This window comes from Symphalangus syndactylus, chromosome 12, assembly GCF_028878055.3.
Source record: "Symphalangus syndactylus isolate Jambi chromosome 12, NHGRI_mSymSyn1-v2.1_pri, whole genome shotgun sequence".
NCBI lineage: Eukaryota > Metazoa > Chordata > Mammalia > Primates > Hylobatidae > Symphalangus > Symphalangus syndactylus.
In genome coordinates this window covers 80,064,845-80,084,661 of record NC_072441.2, presented here as the reverse complement: position 1 = coordinate 80,084,661, position 19,817 = coordinate 80,064,845, and the positions used below count along the sequence as shown (strand labels likewise).

Genomic DNA, 19,817 nt, shown 5'->3' with positions numbered 1-19,817 from the left:
GACAGTAAATATTGAATGGCTACGTGGTTCTTCTTACCATCTTCCATTCAGCTGAAATGTCAAGAAAACAAAATATTTGATCCTCTAATCCAAATAAAATTAGTAAGGGGAAAGGATTCTAAACACAAAGATAAATGCGTTTGAATTCACTGCTATTTGGGGTTACATTTGTTACTAATCTCCTTCCATAAAGTGAGGACTGGTTGTATAGATGGTAACTGAGGTTGTATATAAAGTAAGATAGTAACCGAGGTTGTATATAAAGTAACTGAGGACTGGTTGCATAGATAGTATTAGCTGATGCCTTTGGCTAATTCTGTCTACCTCCAGGGTTTGTTTTAGAGTGTCTGTAGCTGGGCTCAAATGGGAGCTCTTCCAGAATGTACTGCCAAATGTCCTTTTCTTTGCAGCTGCGGAAACAGACAGGTGCTCGGATTGATGTGGACACAGAGGATGTAGGCGATGAGCGAGTGCTGCTTATCAGTGGTTTTCCTGTTCAGGTGTGCAAGGCCAAAGCAGCAATCCATCAGATCCTGACAGAGAATACCCCAGTGTCTGAGCAGCTTTCAGTTCCCCAGAGATCTGTGGGCAGAATCATAGGTACCACTGGATGGCTTCCTCTACTGTTTCCTTCATTCTTTACCTTTGTCCCTCTTCCACACCTTCCCAGGGTTTTTTCTGGCCTAGTTCCCCTTCACCATGTGAGGGGAAAAAAAGGGACATTGAGACCAGAGGTTTACTGTTTGTAGAACTGGTGGTAAAACCAAACCTGTTTCCTCAAGAAGTTATATGATCTGAACCTTACAAATTGATTCTTTAAGGGTTCTAGTAGATGTATTATATTTACCTTATAATTGATTTTTAAAGGGAAGCTTGGGATGCTCATGTTATCTCAAGTCTTTCAAGACAGTGCTCTAGAGGGTACCTTTTGTGCTTTCCCCTAGAGCATCGCTTAGTGCTGCTATTAGAGGCAGAGAAATGTCCTGTCCTTGATCCAGTGTCCTGACACACTATATAGCATATCTTTTTGTGACCTGATATGGCCATGCTGAGTGGTCAAAATGAAAATGACATGAAGTTAGCCAAAGTGTGGAGTTTAAATAAAATGGAAAAAGGAAAGAATATGGTATTCTCCTTTTCACAGTAATGATTTCAGTATCTCCTGCTTTCCATTCAACATCTTGTATTTTGTTCACTTAAGAAATGAGAACTGATTCTCTTCTCCTAGTATATACAAAACAGTGATTTCTCCAGTAGCTAAGGTTGGCCAGGAGGGAAGGGCAGGTTTTTATGTATTGTTTAATGTAGGGAGAGGCGGCGAGACAATTCGTTCTATCTGTAAAGCCTCTGGAGCCAAAATTACCTGTGACAAAGAATCAGAAGGGACATTACTACTATCAAGACTTATAAAAATCTCAGGAACACAGAAGGAAGTGGCAGCAGCCAAGGCAAGTAGCTAATAGACTTGAATTATACCTGAGCATGAGAAGATCCTTTTACTCTATCCCAGGTCAGAATATCATCCTTTCTCTTATTTTCCACAGCATTTGATACTGGAGAAAGTTTCAGAAGATGAAGAACTTCGGAAGAGAATTGCTCATTCTGCAGAAACCAGAGTCCCACGCAAACAGCCAATCAGTGTGAGAAGAGAAGACATGACAGAGCCAGGTGGAGCTGGAGAGCCAGCTTTATGGAAAAACACCAGTTCTAGCATGGAGCCGGCTGCACCCCTGGTGACTCCTCCACCCAAAGGAGGAGGCAACATGGCTGTGGTAGTGTCAAAGGAAGGTTCCTGGGAGAAACCTAGTGATGACAGCTTTCAGAAGTCGGGAGCCCAGGCCATCCCAGAGATGTCCATGTTTGAAAGTATGTAACAAAGAGGGAGCCCATTAATCATAGAAGATAGAAATACTGGCTTAGATAGTGGAGACATTAGAAGGAATGCTTTCTCAGTCTGAGCAGCCAGTATAATATGGCTGGGGTCAGGACAGAAGATTCAGTAAGATATTTTGAAGATGGGATGGAGGTAGAATCCACACCAACAGTTGCTGGAGAGTTTGAGGATGCAGATGTTGATCACTGAAAATGATTTATGCAGGTTTAAGATTCTGCTCCTAATTGTAGGAGAGAACTTGGTGCCTCTTCCACTCTGAAGCAAAGTTGATGAAAGTCTTCTTCCTTTTCCAAAACCCAACCTGAACTACTTCTTTCTCGAGACAGACTATATTGAGACAAGTTGTCACCAGCGAAAGATAGATACATCACCTTTATTAACAAAAATGAATTAACCAAGAGGATATTTGTAGTTTATTATTTACCCCAAAACTTTCTGTGTCTGGGTACCCTCTGAGTAGGCCTATAATTCCTGCCTTCACTGTATGCATTTTCCGTAAGCTAGCAGACCTATGTGGTGAGAATGCACAGGAGCTTGGAGGTATAAGTAGACAGGGTGGGGAAAGAGAGAGCTCCTTTCGCCATGTTTTACCAGCCCGCTGTGTTATAACCTCTTAGGTTATATCCTTTGATTTCCAACCTTTTAGTTTAGTTTCTATAACAGAACAAATGAGTCTGGGATAAAGTCCTCAAAGTACTTCAAATGGTAATTGTTTTGTTTTTGTAACAGCTTAACAAATAACCTAGGTTTTCTGTTTAAAAAAAAGAAATACTGGCTTAGGGTGTGGTGGTGCAACCTGTGGTCCCAACTACTTGGGAGGCTGAAATGGGAGAAGCGCATGAGCCCAGGAAGTCGAGGCTACAGTGAGCTGGGATTGCACCGTTGCACTCCAGCCTGGGTGACAGTGAGATCCTGTCTCAAAAAAAAAAATTAAATATTTTTTTAAAAAGAAATACTGGCTTAGATTACCCAAAATAGGAAGCAATAAAAAGTCTTTTTTCATGAATACACTTATGTCTATCATCACAGATATTCCCTACTGGTAATAATATTTTACTTGAATTAATACTAAACATAAGTATTTTTCTAAATATAAAACAGCTGATGAAAATGGCAAAATAATGCTGACACAGTAAACAAATGAGTAATACATCAAATAATTGGATTTACATGATATTGCTTCTCTAGACATACTTTTTTTTTTTTGAGACAGAGTCTTCCTCTGTCTCCTAGGCTGGAGTGCAATGGCACATTCTCGGCTCACTGCAACCTCCGCCTCCCAGGTTCAAGTGATTCTCATGCCTCAGCCTCCTGAGTAGATGAGACCACAGGTGCACACCACCACACCTGACTGATTTTTGTATTTTTTAGTAGAGATGGATTTCACCATATTGGACAGGCTGGTCTCGAACTCCTGGCCTCAAATGATCCACCCACCTTGGCCTCCCAAAGTGCTGGGATGACAGGCATGAGCCACCATGCCCAGCCTAGACATACTTTATCAACAAGTAAAATTCTCAGCCAGATTTTATATTGCTTTTTCATTACTGTTTTTAAAAATCATCACTATTGAAAAAGAAAAGGCTGTGAGCTTTCTCTTCTGTACATAGGTGTTGGCGTGGGCAAAGAGGACCTGGGTCCCCAAGAATCTCACAGACTTGTCCAGGGTCACGTAAGGAGTCAGTGGTAGAATGGGATCTGGAACAGGCCCATGTCCGTCACTGTCCATGTAAAGATTGCTGTCCATATACCTTTTTACTGATCGGTGCTGCAGCTAGCATATGGAGGTTTACTTTCTGCATAATTGGTGACTGATTTGAATATGTAGCACATGACAAAGAATGTAAGCTGTTATTACTCAGTTACATGGAAAGGTACAAAGGATAGCTTAGTATCTTTCTTTAGGATATTCTTGTTTGATTCATCCAGTTGCCTCTCCTGCCATTTTAAAATGGTAACAGCCATTGGTATTTGTACCTGTCACTACCCTGGTTAGTCTCTTCATTCCAACAAGAGATGGGTCTGATGTGGCCACCATCCTTATCTCTGTGTTCAGTCCCCAGTCCTGACTTCAGTTTTCATGCTGATGAGTACCTAGAAGTCTACGTTTCTGCTTCTGAGCACCCTAACCACTTCTGGATCCAGATCGTTGGCTCCCGCAGCCTGCAATTGGATAAGCTTGTCAATGAGATGACTCAGCACTATGAGAATAGTGTGGTGAGTTGCCATAGGGACAGGGCTGGGGTTTAATGAAAAGATGGCATATCTTTTTCACTGTACTCTCTTCCTTTCCCTGTGGAGCAACTACTTTTCTTTCTTCCTCCTGCGATTCTGTTTATGAGCCTAGCACTTTGTAACTCTCTGCCTTTGTCCTCCTCCCCACATACAGCCTGAAGACTTGACTGTGCATGTAGGAGACATTGTAGCAGCACCTTTACCTACAAATGGTTCCTGGTATCGAGCTCGGGTCCTCGGCACCTTGGAGAATGGGAACTTGGACCTCTATTTTGTTGACTTTGGAGATAATGGAGATTGCCCACTGAAGGACCTCAGGGCTCTCAGGTCAGTGCTGAGGTCAGCTCAATCCCAACTACTGACTCAGTTCTGACCATAGGGTGGTGAGCTGTTGGCAGTTGTCAGGGGGATTTGGAAGGGAACCTGTTTACAGAGAGCAGATGGTTATCATCTCATGTTAGTTGGTTCTTTCTGAAAGCGGCAATATAAGAAGATGTTTTTGGCCCCGGGATTCTAATTTTAGTTTCTTTTACTTCAGGAGTGACTTCTTAAGCCTTCCATTTCAAGCAATAGAATGTAGTCTGGCACGGATTGCTCCCTCAGGTAAATTGGTCATGCCACCTATTGAGCTTACCTCCAAATAGAATAACTTTCATACAGTTCATTGGAAGGAATTCTCACATTCCCAGGCTTTTTGAATTCTGGGGACTCAGGTGTCTTTTCCTCACCAGCACTAGCAGCAGCCAGAAACTTGCCTGGCAGACCCAACCCAACCAGAGAAGACACAGGTGCCTTCCTGAGTAGAAAAGGGTAGTTCCAACTTGCCTCCAGGGTATAATCCCCACCTCTATCAGCAGTAACCCCTACAATCTTTTGCCAGGTGACCAGTGGGAAGAGGAAGCTTTGGATGAGTTTGATAGACTCACTCATTGTGCTGACTGGAAGCCTCTGGTAGCCAAGATCTCTAGCTATGTCCAGACTGGGATCTCAACTTGGCCGAAGATCTACTTATATGATACTAGCAATGGGAAGGTAAGACTGGCATTCACTCACTGCTTGCCATATCTTCAGTATATTTATAGCCTAATTTACTTTTTCTTTCTCAGAAACCCTTATCTGATATTACTCTTACTGTAAGATCTTTCTCACCATCTTACCAAAGGAATGTCTTTAAAGTGTCAGTCCTTCTGCCTTGTTTCCTCAAATTTGCCCTTGCTTACTGAGAGAACATCATTCCCTTTTCATTTTTCTTCTCAGAAACTTGATATTGGGCTAGAATTAGTACACAAAGGATACGCAATTGAGCTTCCTGAAGACATAGAAGAAAACAGAGCTATCCCAGACATGTTGAAGGACATGGTGAGCCATTGCAGTTATATAGGGTGCTGCTTTCAGGCAAATCTAACACATAGACATTAAGGGCTTCTAGTCTGATACTGTGTTAGCTTTCCTAAGGACTTTGAGCTCCTCCAGTAGTTGACCAAAGGAGCATTTTGTCCCTCTTGGTAGCCAAATGCAACTGCCTTAACCAGGTCCTATGAGAAGAATGAAAGGGTGGCCTCTTTTTTCCTAAAAGCCAACATGTTCCTCCTTTTTTCCTGTTTTCATCCACTCAGGCCACAGAAACAGATGCCTCTCTCAGCACCTTGCTCACTGAGACCAAAAAGAGCTCTGGAGAGATAACACATACCCTGTCCTGCCTCAGCTTATCAGGTACAAGCAGTATTTCCTCCCTAGAGCATCTTTGGAGATTAACTTTTCTCATTCAGTCTTTCCAGACTAGAGAGGTTAATTGAAGGCTTGGTTCCTAGTCAGGTCATTGAGCACCAAGAGGTCAATTTTTCTTTTGAGCCTCGCTGGCAGTGCCTGCTAGAATAGGGCAGTGTCTAACTTTCTCCTTCTTATTTATCTTCAATAGAAGCTGCTTCTATGTCTGGTGATGATAACCTTGAAGATGACTACTTACTCTGAAGTCTGGGCTTCAGCTTGCTCAGCCATCTGCTTTGCTGTGTGAGTGCAGCTATCATCTATCTGTAGCAACAGGAAAGTAATGAGGGTGACAGTGGGGCACTTGCTTTGATTCCCTCTTTCCCGTGCCCTGTCTTAATATACTCTGCAGCTGCTTTCCTGCAGCTTAACTTGCTCTCAGATTGAGCACTTTCAAGCTTTTTGTGTATTTCTGTGTTTGGCAGGATTTGGCATAGGAATTGGTGCCTGGAGGAGAGGAGTGTATGATAAAGGATCCATACAGTCCTTCCTTTATTACACATACAGTCTGGCTTGTTGTGGACCAAATTCATATTCTCCTCCCATCAGACTACAAAAAAATTGGACTACCACACTACAAGTGTGTCTCCCCCATTCCACCTCCTGCTCCTGATCGCTCCCCAACCCTCCAGTGTTTGAATACTGCTGTGTTACTTCCAGGCCGTTCAACGTCAGGCTCAGTCCCCTCTACCAGTCATGATGCACATTACTGCTAGGCTGTATCCTTTTCGAGGCTGGGAAATAGGCTTTCGTCATTGGAAGGGATGATTCTGCAGACTTCTGACTCACCTTATCAGGGGACTCTGGTTAAGGAAAGCTTTTGATCACTTCTTGGCCTTTTGGCTAAGATCAAGTGTAGGAAAGCTTTTGAGTGGTGAACTCAAAGACCCCAGTTGAATCAGGAGGCAAAGGCAAAAATTAGCATAATTATATTTAAAAGCCTCAGGAAGTGGGAAGAGAATACTGCCTCCCAGCCTCAATTGCTGATATGTTATTGAAGACAGGCTTTTGAAACTGCTCCAGCTATTTCTCTGTAACCTTTAGTTAAAATATAAGTAGAAAGGAGACAGGAGGCTCAAGAAATTTTCTAAATTGCTAGTATAATATCTATATGTATGCACACATATCCACCCGTGGAGAGAGAGGAAGAGTATACAGTCCTGTTTAAATCATTTGGAGGATTTTTTTGCTGAATAAAGTTCTCAAGAAAATTTTCTAAAACCAAATTCTGATTGACTCACAAGGTGGAAGCAGGATGTGAGCCTAAATCTGGTGAAAACTGCCAACTGCCTCACAGAAAGCCCATCTATGAAACAAGTGTCCCTCCCATATACACATTGATATTGTTTCTCTAAAGTCACTTCAGAAATAACCATTCACTGGCTGGGCACGGTAGCTCACACCTGTAATCCCAGCACTTTGGGAGGCTGAGGCAGGCAGATTACTTGAGGCCAACATGGTGAAACCCTGTCTCTACTAAGAATACAAAAAATTAGCCAGGCATGGTGGCATGCACCTGTTGTCTCAGCTGTGTGGGAGGCTGAGGCAGGAGAATCGCTTGAACCCGGGAGGCGGAGGTTGCAGTGAGCTGAGATTGTGCCACTGCACTCCAGCCTGGAGTGACAGAGAGAGACTCTGTCTCAAAAAAATACAAAAATTAGCTGAGCGTGGTGGCAGGCACTTGTAATCCCAGCTATTCGGGAGGCTGAGGCACAAGAATCACTTGAACCTGGGAAGCGGAGGTTGCAGTGAACCCAGATCACACCACCACACCGCCAGCCTGGGTAACAGAGCAAGACCTTGTCTCAAAAAAACAAATTCACTAGGAACCCGAACCAGTTTAGGTTTAGGCTGTGTGAGTAAGACCCCACCTATACTATTCAAAAGAAAAGGCGGCTGGGCGCTGTGGCTCACGCTTGTAATCCCAGCACTTTGGGAGGCCGAGGTGGGCGGATCACGAGGTCAGGAGATCGAGACCACGGTGAAACCCTGTCTCTACTAAAAATACAAAAAATTAGCCAGGTGTGGTGGCGGGCGCCTGTAGTCCCAGCTACTCGGAGAGGCTGAGGCAGGAGAATGGTGTGAACCCAGGAGGCGGAGCTTGCAGTGAGCCGAGATTGAGCCACTGCACTCCAGCCTGGGTGAAAAAGCAAGACTCCGTCTCAAAAAAAAAAAAAGGCCCAGATTAAGATTCTAGAAACCTGGATTCTAGGAACAGCTCTGGTAAGTAGCTCATGTAGTCTTGGAGGAATCTTTAAGGAGTAGATCTCCACTGTAAACTTTTTGCAAAATTTTAATGTGTTTCCTTATAGCATCTTTCCATTTCTGACAGTACTGTGAGGCTCAAATGAGAGGCTTGAAGTACTTGAGGTGCTTCAAAGTAAATATAAATGTATAGTAATGTGGATGGTAGAAAAATGGCAAGTGAACTTTTTTTAAGGATAAAGCAAGATAAACTAGAAAATTTAAAACTAGCACATAAGGATGCCTTACACAGGTCTTTTTTTTAAAATTTAGGGATTAGTAACGTCTACCTATATACTACATGGCAACTATATTTTCTCATAACCACAATTCTCAAAATTTATTTTCTCAGAAAAATCTCAGTATTAGCCAGGCACCAGTGGCTCACGCCTATAATCCCAACACTTTGGGAGGCTGAGGCGGGCAGATTGCTTGAGCTCAGGAGTTCAAGACCAGCCTGGCACCATGCTGAAACCCCATCTCTACCAAAAATACAAAAAAATTAGCCAGGCATGGTGGTGTGTGCCTGTGGTCCTAGCTACTTGAGAGGCTGAGGTCGAGAATCGCTTGAGCCCAGGGGAGCAGAGGTTGCAGCGAGTGAGCCAAGATTGCACCACTCCACTCCAGCCTGTGTGACACAGCAAGATGCTGTTTCCAAAAAAAGAAAAGAAAAATCTCAGTCCCAATTAGCAGAAAGGCTCTAGTGAAGGAACAGCTCTGGTGAGTAGTTCAGGTACTCTTGGAGGAATCTTTAAGGAGCTTCCATTTATTTGATGTTTCAGATGTTGGCTGCAATGAACTCGCTGAAGCATGCTCAGCCCTGGAACTGGTGCTACCAGAGTTCCTTAGGGAACCTTTACTCTTAAGATAGAGGTCCCTGATATAAATCATTTATAAGACTTCCTACCCTGAAAATGAGTAATGTCTCATTCTTACCTGCAGTTTGTTACTATGTATAAAAGTCTTTTTCTTTAATATGCCTTTAAGTCTTACCTGTTTACAGCCCATTCTGATGGGTTCTTTTGTCATTCTGTTAGTATAACCCAGTACTTTTCCTGCTGCCTGGAATGCCCTCTTCTATGTCACCTATTTTGTCCATTGAGATCCCCCAACTTGGGCCAAAGCCAAGGGATCTATGTGCCTTCTTTGGTTTTCTCCACATCTGTAGCACCTCAACTGAAATATATGGATAAAAACAGCCCAACAAATCTCAGTCTTTCTGAACTACGGAGTTCACTGATTAGTGCTCAGTAAATGGTTAGAATAAATGGGGAAATAGTTTGGGGCATGGAGGAAGGCAAAGGGAACCAAAAATCCTTAGGTACTTTCCCTCCGTAGTTCAGGTCCCTGTGATCTTTTCAATGAATTTAGCTCTGTAAGGTGTATGTCCCACTCCAGCCAACCCTATTACCCACCCCACCAAGAAACAGTGAACACTTGATGATTGCACTACCCTTTATTTCTAGGATGGAAAGTGTCCTGAATCACATCCCGGGCCCCTGATTCCATGTGTCAAGGCTTCCAGCCCCTCAAAGCGTTGGAATAATCATGTTCAAGGAGGCTCACTGGGCAGGTGGCCAACATCCCTTTCAAGGGGATACACCATAAAGATGACATTGTCCAAGGGAGGGAGGGCAGGGTGACCTGGTCTGACCACCTCAAAGCCCATGTAGCTGAAGGCCCGCAGCAGGGCACCTGTGAAAGGATAGAACAAATGATTAGAACATGCTTTAAAACTCAATACATGTATGCCCCCAGATTTGATTTCTTCCACTAGGGAGTGGCCCTGGGAAGCAGTGTAGTGCAGGCATATAGGATGTGCTTTAGTCAGACAGACCTAGGCTCTAACTCTGGTTTTAACACTTGTTCTGTGAGTTAGTCCTGCAGAACTTCAGTTTCCATCTATAAAATTTTCCATTTATAAATCATAGAACCTTCCTCCTCACAGAATTTAAGATTAAATGCGATGTTCATGAAGTGCTTAACACTAGAGTGAAGTCTACCTATATACTAATACAATGATGGCATAGTAAGCTCTGAAATAATATCTATCACTTATGAATGATTATTCACCATCCCTTGTCTTATATCCAACAGAGTTTGAACTCCTTGAGGCAAGAGGCTATAGTTTCTGTAACATATGCTCCAGGCATCCGGTTAAATATGTCCCCGTTCCCTTGGCCTTATGTCTGACCCTTTCACATTGTAGGTGCTCCGTAAGTTTGAGATCCATTTTGTCCTGCTGGCCACATCCGTTGAATGGATTCTGTGTAATTTCACCAGTGCTCCTTCAATCTGACCCCTAACACCACCTGCAGGGGCTTCCTCAGAGTCCAGTTGTAACTTGATGGAACAAGTTACAACTTCCCACCTTTGTGGTGGGTGGGAAGAAAAGAATCCCTGAAATGCCTGAGGGTGCATTTTTAAAGATGGGGGAAGAGGGTCTCCTATAAAGGAAAAGGAGTTATCCAGCTGCCTCAGCATGAAGAGCAAGGAAGAACAGCAGATCCCCACCTCTGTCGTTCCGATCATTCTGGAAGTTCACAAACACAGAGTCCACATTTGTCTTCTCTTCCACGTACTCCAGGGTTGCGGTCAAACTAGGAGCCACAGAAAAACAGTTAAAATGTTTGGCCAACTCAAAATCCAGAAAGACACCTACTTGGAGCAGAAAAAATCTTATTGGTCATTTTCTGCCCTCTACCCACTCAAGCCAGGAAATGAAAGTTGCTATACTAGTTTTGGTAGATTTTTCTCGGAAGCCAAGAGATTGCACACCACTGGATGTAAGCCACAGAAGGGGTCTGGGGAGAAAGGACTACTGAGATGAACAGCTAGAAAGTACTTCGTTATTCAACTATTTCTGGATCTGAGTCCAACTTCCCATGGACTCATCCCTTGAACCCCAGATCCTGGCTCAGCTCACAGGCTTGTCTGCATGCCAGGTGAATGGATTGCTTATATCTAGCTCCAGAATTAGCCCTATGTACTATGACATGATAGAAGGGTGAAATCCCCTACCTATCCCCTCCCAATTCTCCCATCCAGGCTCAGTCACCTTTCCCGGTTGCCTTGATCCAAGGCCCGATACGGGATATCCAGGAAGAGTCGATGGTCACAGAGAAGGCCGTGCCAATGGGCAGAGGTCTGGGAGGTGAGGCGGAAGTGAAAGTCTAACTGCACTGGGTCCTGGTGGAGCAGGGGGTCAGTAGCCAGCACCGTCAAGTTCCCAGCCTGGAAAAGGAGTAAAAACGCTCCTCTAGTCTTCAAATCAGACCTCAGGCAGATTGGGGTGTGTCTGTTGAAGCAAGGTGGGCATTGATGGGGGGAGCCTGGGAGAATCGGAGCCAAGATCTTAAAGATGCAATAATATCCCTTAGTCCCAGGAGCTAATAGCCTATGCCTATTATGGAGTTCTCCTTTATATCAAACAATCCAGCTGAGGCAGTATTACTGCCTGCTGACTTCAACACAGGAGTACAATAACCATTTAGGAACTTAGAAATGTTTCCATCAGAGAGCTTAGGATTTAAACAAAGCTTTATAATGTGCTTCCTTTCTCACTAATAATTTCCACTTTTTTCATTATATGGGTTTTCTCTAAATTCTTCTATTTAAAATGCCGTAGTTACAACCAGGCTTGTTATTGCAATATGATATGTGGGCAAGTTCTGGATTCCAGATCCTGCTTAGCATCTAACCAGCTTTATGTCCCAGAAGTCCTATAGAGTTTGTTCTGCCTTTGTCCCCACTCCCTCTTTTCCCATCCTGCTTTTCACTACCATCTGTATGACCTTGATTTTACAGTCTGTGGGCCAGAATCCTTGTCTATATAACAAGTAGCTTTTACACATGCGTTCCAAGATTCCGTCTACCTCTATAATTCATCTTCCAACTTGCTAATGTCCCTCCTCTGCAAGGTATGCAAGAAAAGGGTTGCCCTGTCACAGCACCAGCTGACAGTCCACTTACCGAATACAGTTCTTTAAGCTGGTCGTGGTTACCCTGCTTGGTGCTTTTGCCCTCCTGGAGGCCTACTAGGGACTCAGGAGCACTGGAGGCAGGAACGGGGCTGGAGTGTCAAGTCCTCCTCTTCCTTATAAGTGATGCTGGTTGGGAAAGAGACCCAAATTAGTTTATCTTGGAATCTGAGGTGGGAAGATACACAGTACCAGGCTCTGGCATGATCTGTATTTTCTGTTGTCCAGCCTGTTTCTATGTTCCTGGGCCAACCAGATGGAAAAATTCTGAAGTTCCATGCCAGCTTTCCACCCCCTATTCTGTTGTTATTTCTTGCCATTTGGGAAATTCTTTCAAATTCTTTTACTTTTTCCTTACATATTATATAAACAACTACAAATAGAGATGAAAACAAGTACCTTTTATAACAACGAGGCAGCATCTTCTCCCGGAGGGTGATCCGGTACTTGTAACAGTAAAGGTAATAGGCGTATGGAGACCAGATCGGGTAGAGGTAGTTACGTGTTTTTCCCCTCTTGATATAAGAAAGGGAGTAGACAGAGGGGCGACACCTGTTACAAGGCAGTTTTTCAGTTCAGTGCCTCCCTGTGGCAAAGTGAAGTTCACAGGTGGGTGGCAGAGGTTTAGGCAACCTGGTGGCATTGTGACCCAGTGGGCACTATGACATGGATAAGGGGTCAGCCCTTATGTCATATTAGGACTCCACTCTGCTGCTCATCTACCCTAATCCCTTATCCAGGGCTCATATTCAACTAGTAGGCATGTTATGGCTGTATGAATGATTGAAAAATAGGACTTGAAGACTTCTGTACTGCTTGGCCAAAAGCCCTGCCTGAGCACTTGTGCCCACCCACCCTGCTCCTCTGTGGACACTCCCCTTCCCTTAAATTCCAGCAAGTAAATAGTTAGTATCTGACTCTTCCAAGGCTCTGATCCAGTGGTGACCTGATTAGTTGGTTCCCAGTTCATACCAGTTGAGTATTTTTATTATCATCCCTACCCTTAATAACCCAGGGTTGCTACAGATTGTTGAATCCTTGTAGGGTAGGAATTGCAAACTAAATGCCTTCAGGGGCCTAGACAGCTTATGGAAATTTGTGGAGTGGCAGGGTAGGGCTGTAGCAAAATAGGAAAGCTCACACCTTATCTAAAGGAAGTCCACACAACTCAATTCCATCCAGTTCCATGCAAGAATGCAGACTTGATGGTGCTGTATCGTATGATTTTTGAACAGAAACTGGAAAGACAGTTTTGTAGTAAATCTCACCAATTTTAAAAAATATCGACTACTGGGCCGGGCGCGGTGGCTCGCGTCTGTAATCCCAGCACTTTGGGAGTTCGAGGCGGGTGGATCACGAGGTCAGGAGATCGAGACCATCCTGGCTAACACGATGAAACTCGTCTGTACTAAAAATACAAAAAATTAGCCGGGCGTGGTGGTGGGCGCCTGTATTCCCAGCTACTTGGGAGGCTGAGGCAGGAGAATGGCGTGAACCCGGGAAGCGGAGCTTGCAGTGAGCTGAGATCGCACCACCGCACTCCAGCCTGGGGGACAGAGCAAGACTCCGACTCAAAAAAAAAAAAAAAATCGACTACTAAAAATATTGTTGATAAACAACATTGTAAGCAAAATTTGATTCTGGGACTGCCAATTTGAGACCTCTGCATATTTATCCATTCAACAAATATTTATTGAGGGTCTACTATGAGCCAGCCACTATTCTAGGTGCTTGAGATACATCAGTGAACAAAACAAATCCCTGCCATATGGAACATATCTTCTAAAAGTGAAAGGACAAACCTAGAAAATAAACATAGTAAATTTTTAGTATGTTAGAAGGTAACTGCTATGGGGTGGGGAGGAATAGAGCAAGATAAAGGAAGATAAGGAATGTGAAGGGGATGGGTCAGGGTTACAGTAAGAAATAGGGTGATCTCTCACTGAAAAAAAACTGACATTTAATTAAACACTTGGAGGATGTGAGGTTGTTAACCAAGCCAGCATCTGAGGATAAGAGCATCCAACGCAAAAGCAGCCAGTGCAAAAGCCCTGAGCAGGAAATGTGCCTGTTTTCAAGAAACAAGGAGGCCACTGTGGGTGGAGCAGTGTAAATTATAGAGGAGCTAATGGGGTCAGATTATGTATGGCCTTGTAGACCATCTGATGGCCTTTTTCTTTTACCTTGAGTAAAGGAGGAAGTCATTACAAAGTTTTGGGTGGAAGAATGACATGATCTGACGTATGCTTTAAAAAGATCATTCTGGCTGCTATAAATAAGCTACAGAGAATTATAAACTGTAGAGAATTAAGGGAGATCTTTTAGTGGACTATTGCAGTAATCCAGGAGAAAGTAGTGTCTTACTCCAAGGTAGAGCATTGGAGGTAGTGACAAGTGGTTGGATTCTGGAACTACAAGTGCTCCTTGACTTAAAATAGGGTTATGTCCTGATAAACCCATCGTATGTTGAAAGTATCGTAAGTTGAAAATGCATGTAACACACCTACCAAACACCATAGCTTAGCCTAGCCTATCTTAAACATGCTCAGACAACTTAGCCGACAGTTGGGTAAAATCATCTAACACAAAGCCTATTTTATAATAAAGTGTTGAATATTTCATGTAACTTATTGATGTCCTACTGAGTGCACATCACTTTCACACCATCACAAACTCAAAAATTGTAAATCCAAGTCAGGGACTATCTGTAAGTTAAAGGTAGAACCCACAGGATTTCCTGATGGAGTATGAGAGAAAAGAGAATGGAAAGAATGGAGTTTCTGTCAACTGAGAGGAAAAAGGCTGTGCAGATGGGGCAGTTTTGGGGGCGAGAGGGGAATAAAATAAGTTCAGTTTGGGACAGTTAACTTTGAGGTGTCCTTTGGATACATAAGAGGAAAATGACGAATAAACAGTTGAATATTTGAGATGAGTTTGGGATATGTCTAGGATGGACCTAGAAATTTAGGAGTCATTGGCATATAAATGGTATTGTAAGCCACGAGACTGGATGAGATCAACAGTGAGTGTATCCTGAGAAGAGTAAAGGTTCAAAAACGGAGTCCCGGGGGCATTCTAAGAAGCGGGGAGAAAAGGAGAAATCAGCAAACGAGACTGAAGAAGACCGGTGTCCAGGAGGCCAAGTAGTGTATTTAGGAGGAAGGAGGACTGGTCAGTATGTTTAAGGGCCCGTCTTTCCATAATCTCTGCCAAATGGACTTTCTTTCATCCAGTTTTTATGGTCTTCTGTCCAGTACTGAGACCCTCCCCAGAGGGAACTGTCGCGGCCCTACCATAGTTGCTTTTTTACTATGGTTTACATAGCTTGTGATTTAGAATTCTCCTTTATTAGCTTAAATACTGCAGCATAATGATTAAGGGTTAGGCTCCTCCTGGAGCTGGCAGAGTTTTCCAAGAGATCCCATCCTTTACCACTTTTAGGTAGATTTGAAATAAGGAAAAGTGAGAGCATCATTCATTCTCCCGTCAGTATCCAGTCATCACAGAACGTCAGAATTAAAAGTTACCCCAGCAACTAGAGCAAAAGCAAAGCCCACACTTTCAAGAGGAAGAGCGTCTTTTCCGGCGTCAGTCCACCTAACACTCATTCCATTATCAGTAATTCTGGGCGTCCGTCCCCTCTGCCAAAAAGTAAAAACAGGCAAGCCGCGGTGCCATCTGTCCCCTGGCCCGCTCCCCATCCCCTCGCTCAGCCCAGACCAAAGCCGCGCCGGCGCGCCGCAGGCAGCCCTGGCGGGGGCCTTTCCTGCCGCCCGACGCCCGGGTCCTCCCTCAGGTCTCATTCTGTGCCTGCGAACATGGCGGCGCACGTTGTCACGGCCCCGGGCAGAGCTCTGCTGCGGGCGGGCGCTGGGCGGCAGCTGCGGGGAGGCGCCCGGGAGCTACTGCGGCCGCGACATGAAGGGAAGTCCCCTGACCTGGCCTGCGACTTCAGCCTCTCTCAAAATCGGGTGAGGGCTGAGTGTGGGGTAGGGGGTAGACACGCTCGAGTATTGTTTCTGGAGGCGCACTGGGACCTGGAGGGACCCGATGTGGGGGTGGCGGGCTTTCCTTGAGGGGCTGGTGGCCGTGGTGGAGGGAGAGGCTGTTCCTTGTGGAGACTAGCTCACCGTCGCTTTCCTGGCCGCCAGGGCACGGTCATCGTGGAGCGCTGGTGGAAGGTACCGCTGGCCGGGGAGGGCCGGAAGCCGCGCCTGCACCGGCGACATCGCGTCTATAAGCTGGTGGAGGACACGAAGCATCGGCCCAAAGAAAACCTGGAGCTCATCCTCACGCAGTCGGTGGAGAGTAAGGCCTGGGCCGAGGCGCTTCCTCTCAGGCTGGTCCGGTTTGGCATCAGCTTTTTCTAGCCCGTCCCCCTCAACCATTTGCCTTGCTTTTTCTTTGTGGAAATAATCAACTCTATATGTGAGAAGAGGAAGCCATAAAAACTATTTTGATTGTGACATTGGCCTCCAGCATTGAAAATTAAAACATAAAGGCAGCAACATCATTAACAGTGTGTGGGGAGAGGAGCCTGACAATTTGTGCCACATATACTGAAATCCTCCATGGGACAACTCCTCCCTCTGTACAGGGGATATTAAATTTATACATCAAGTTCTAAAGAAACTAATTAGCAGTCTCTTAAATCTTCTTCCTAGTGAATATGAGTTAGCATTTCTTTTAGGAAAAATAAGCACTGTGAGAAAGTAAGAGGTGCTTCTCTCTTTGATCATCTTTTCTTTAGGGACTCCTAGATGGTTCTAATTCCCCTGTCTCTGTTCTCATTGACAGATGTTGGAGTCCGGGGTGACCTGGTCTCAGTGAAGAAATCTTTGGGCCGGAATCGACTCCTTCTTCAGGGACTGGCTGTATATGCATCCCCTGAAAACAAGAAGCTGTTTGAAGAGGAGAAATTGGTGAGCTCAAAGGAAGGACAGAGAGACTTCTTTTCTCTCGCAGCTTCCTTCCCTTTGACATTTAACTTGAAAATGAAATAGGAACTAGAAGAACAGGCATCCAGAAGCCCAGCCAATGCCCAGCATAGGAATAGTTTGATGCTATTTAACATGGGCTCATTTTTCTTTTACTGCTTTTCATCTCTAACTTTCTTTTCTAGCTGAGACAAGAAGGAAAATTAGAGAAGATCCAGACCAAGGCAGGTGAGGCGGTGAGTAGAAATGTAAAAAGTATTTATTTGTCACTTACAAGACTTACCAACCTCACCCTGAGAGTCTCCCTGATTCCTTTGAGATCTCCTGATTGCAGACCCAAGAGTGGGAGAAAGGGGAAGTGTTGTGGCTGCCCCACAAAACCGGTATGTAGACCTCTTGGGAGATCCCTGATGTGTTGCATGAAGTGCCTTAAAGTACCAAGGGAGGTTCCAATCTGGGAATCAGGGAACCCATGGAATAGTCTGAGATGAGGGCTCTGCCTTCAAGGATGTTTACGTACAAGTTGGAGAGAACATGGACACATGAGAAGATAATCAGTACAGGTGCCTGCCACCATGCCTGGCTAACTTTTGTATTTTTGGTAGAGACAGGGTTTCGCCGTGTTGGCCAGGCTGGTTTCAAACTCCTGGGCTGAAGTGATCCACTTTGGGAGACCCATCTTGGCCTCCCAAAGTGCTGGGATTACAGGCATGAGCCATCATGCTTGGCTTGCATACCTTGTAACCCTGACATGTTTCCTCTCCTTTGACTCCAACTCATAATTCCTTTCAGACAGTGAAATTTCTAAAAAGCTGTCGCCTGGAGGTAGGGATGAAGAACAATGTCAAATGGGAGCTGAACCCTGAAATAGTTGCCCGCCACTTCTTCAAGAATGTGAGTGTTCCCAAAAATCACTCTACCCCTGAGGTGGAAGCTGCCTCTGGGAAGGAGGCCTGGGATTGATCCCTTTGTTAGGAAGGGTTGTGATCATCCAGTTATAGTTAAGGAAAGTATTCTTGGTTAGTTTGCAGGAGTATGGGAAGGAAATGGCTAAGGACTAAGGATGGTCACATAGAATTTGAAGATTCATAGGAAAAGGTGGTGGTTTCCATTTATTTCCTGTCTACCTAGGGAAACGCTGGGGATTTGTGACTCACTGGAGAATTGTTACTTTTGTGGATGAAGTGGTTTTGGCCTCAAGCCCTGTTTCTCTTTGTGAATCTACCTCCCTTTCTGAGAATCAGAATTGAATATTTCTCTACTACCGTCTATGAAGGTGTATGCCCTTCTCTCCCATGGAATCAGCCAGAGTAGACACCCCAGTTTTATGCATCCCTGTGCAGGAAATCCTGTAACCCTCTTTATGAGGTTCCCTAGAGTGGCAGTCATGAAAACAGAGTTCGTTTGAGCTGAGATTTTATTTTATTTTATTTTTTTTTTTGTAGCTTGGTGTTGTGGTTGCCCCACATACGTTAAAGTTACCAGAAGAGCCTATCACACGGTGGGGCGAGTATTGGTGTGAGGTGACGGTGAGTGTTTTGCATACTTTCTTTTTTCTTTTCTTTCTCCTTTTCCCCCACTTTTTCCTTTTTTTTCCTTTCTCTTAAAGACAGGGTTTTGTTTCATTGCCCAGGCTGGATTCAAACTCCTGGGTTCAAGCGATCCTCCCACCTCAGCCTCCCAAGTAGCTAGGACTATAGGCGTTAGCCACCGCACCTAGCACCTACTTCTCCCTTTTTTTTTTTTTTTTTTTTTGAGATGGAGTGTCACTCTGTTGCCCAGACTGGAGTGCAGTGGCACGATCTCAGCTCACTGCAACCTCCACCTCTCAGGTTCAAGCGGTCCTTCTGCCTCAGCCCCCATAGTAGCTGGGATTACAGGCACACGCCACCATGCCTGGCTAATTTTTGTATTTTAGTAGAGACAGGGTTTCCCCATGTTGGCCAGGCTGGTCTCAAACTCCTGACCTCAGGTGATCTACCTGCCTCAGCCTGCCAAAGTGCTGGGATTACAGGCATTAGCCACTGTGCCCAGCCCTAACTCTCCTTTTTCTGACTGGGAGAAAAGTCAGGGTGAAAAGCTGGGATTAGGTGGTGCTAAATCTTACCTACCTGACTGATCTCTGAGAATTCCCATTGTTTTGTATGCAGGTAAATGGGCTTGATACTGTGAGAGTGCCTATGTCTGTTGTGAACTTTGAGAAGCCCAAGACCAAAAGATATAAGTACTGGTTAGCCCAGCAAGCTGCCAAGGCCATGGCCCCCACCAGCCCCCAGATCTAAATCTCCTCTCCCTCCAAGGCAGCAAAGCAGAATCAGGAGCAGTGGAGCAGAAATGGGCAAGCACCCTGATCTCACTCCCAGCTCTGACCAAATACAGAATTTTAGAGAACATCTGAAGACATCAGACTGCACTGCGTATACATGTTGAATTCTTCATTTTTGCCATCTTTATCTTTAACTGTCATCACTGGGGCAGTCTTGTTCCAGAAGTACCAGGCCGTAGATTTGATAAGCTAGATACAATAGACCGAAACCATCCCAAACCTGTTTAGCTTCTTCCTCCATTGGAGTTTATTGGGACAAACAGAAGAGCCAGCCATTGTCTCCAGTACTTGCCTCATTCTCATCATCCAAACTGAACATTTGTATCCCAAGCAGAAATAAAGAGATTATGTTCTTTTTAAGTGTTGTTTACTGGTCTTGAGTAGATGGGACAGGACATCCAACTGAGATTTCCTTGAGCCACAGAGGTTTGCTG

The 19,817-nt window shown here is 44.6% G+C and overlaps 3 protein-coding genes and 1 long non-coding RNA gene across 10 annotated transcripts in view; 2 read left to right on the top strand and 2 right to left on the bottom strand.

The window, feature by feature from the left end:
- The window catches only part of TDRKH (tudor and KH domain containing), a 20,410-nt gene extending 10,000 nt beyond the window's left edge, over window positions 1–10,410 (top strand). The window contains exons 4-14 of one of the 6 annotated variants that reach the window (XM_063626292.1): window positions 411–600; window positions 1,309–1,448; window positions 1,545–1,866; window positions 3,951–4,111; window positions 4,284–4,468; window positions 4,668–4,732; window positions 5,010–5,161; window positions 5,387–5,488; window positions 5,746–5,842; window positions 6,048–6,139; window positions 10,350–10,410. In XM_063626292.1, the coding sequence (XP_063482362.1) occupies window positions 411–600; window positions 1,309–1,448; window positions 1,545–1,866; window positions 3,951–4,111; window positions 4,284–4,468; window positions 4,668–4,732; window positions 5,010–5,161; window positions 5,387–5,488; window positions 5,746–5,842; window positions 6,048–6,100 (1,467 nt within the window). In that variant the 3' untranslated portion in view covers window positions 6,101–6,139; window positions 10,350–10,410. Of the gene's footprint in view, window positions 1–410; window positions 601–670; window positions 672–1,308; window positions 1,449–1,544; window positions 1,867–3,950; window positions 4,112–4,283; window positions 4,469–4,667; window positions 4,733–5,009; window positions 5,162–5,386; window positions 5,489–5,745; window positions 5,843–6,047; window positions 9,349–10,349 lie in introns of those variants that run through there. The other 5 variants (XM_063626295.1, XM_063626293.1, XM_063626291.1 and 2 more) reach the window with 5 other exon arrangements.
- Window positions 9,582–16,282, bottom strand: OAZ3 (ornithine decarboxylase antizyme 3). Its single transcript, XM_063626375.1, is given in 6 exon segments — window positions 9,582–9,835; window positions 10,655–10,740; window positions 11,199–11,374; window positions 12,113–12,187; window positions 12,189–12,249; window positions 16,251–16,282. Coding segments are annotated over 6 exon segments (573 nt in total). The 3' UTR covers window positions 9,582–9,692.
- On the top strand, window positions 15,904–19,743 carry MRPL9 (mitochondrial ribosomal protein L9). Of its 2 annotated transcripts, XM_063626368.1 has the most exons (7): window positions 15,907–16,091; window positions 16,272–16,428; window positions 16,918–17,042; window positions 17,243–17,293; window positions 17,850–17,951; window positions 18,503–18,586; window positions 19,208–19,743. In XM_063626368.1, exons 1-7 carry the CDS (start codon window positions 15,939–15,941, stop codon window positions 19,337–19,339), a joined length of 804 nt encoding a protein of 267 aa, XP_063482438.1. In that variant the 5' UTR covers window positions 15,907–15,938; the 3' UTR covers window positions 19,340–19,743. The 2 variants fall into 2 exon arrangements, with proteins under 2 accessions (XP_063482439.1, XP_063482438.1); XM_063626369.1 differs by lacking the exon at window positions 17,850–17,951 and having other exon boundaries at window positions 15,904–16,091.
- Window positions 19,496–19,817, bottom strand: part of LOC134734327 (uncharacterized) — a 31,334-nt gene continuing 31,012 nt past the window's right edge. Inside the window, exon 4 of the long non-coding RNA XR_010117570.1 lies at window positions 19,496–19,817. This is a non-coding gene — a long non-coding RNA (uncharacterized lncRNA).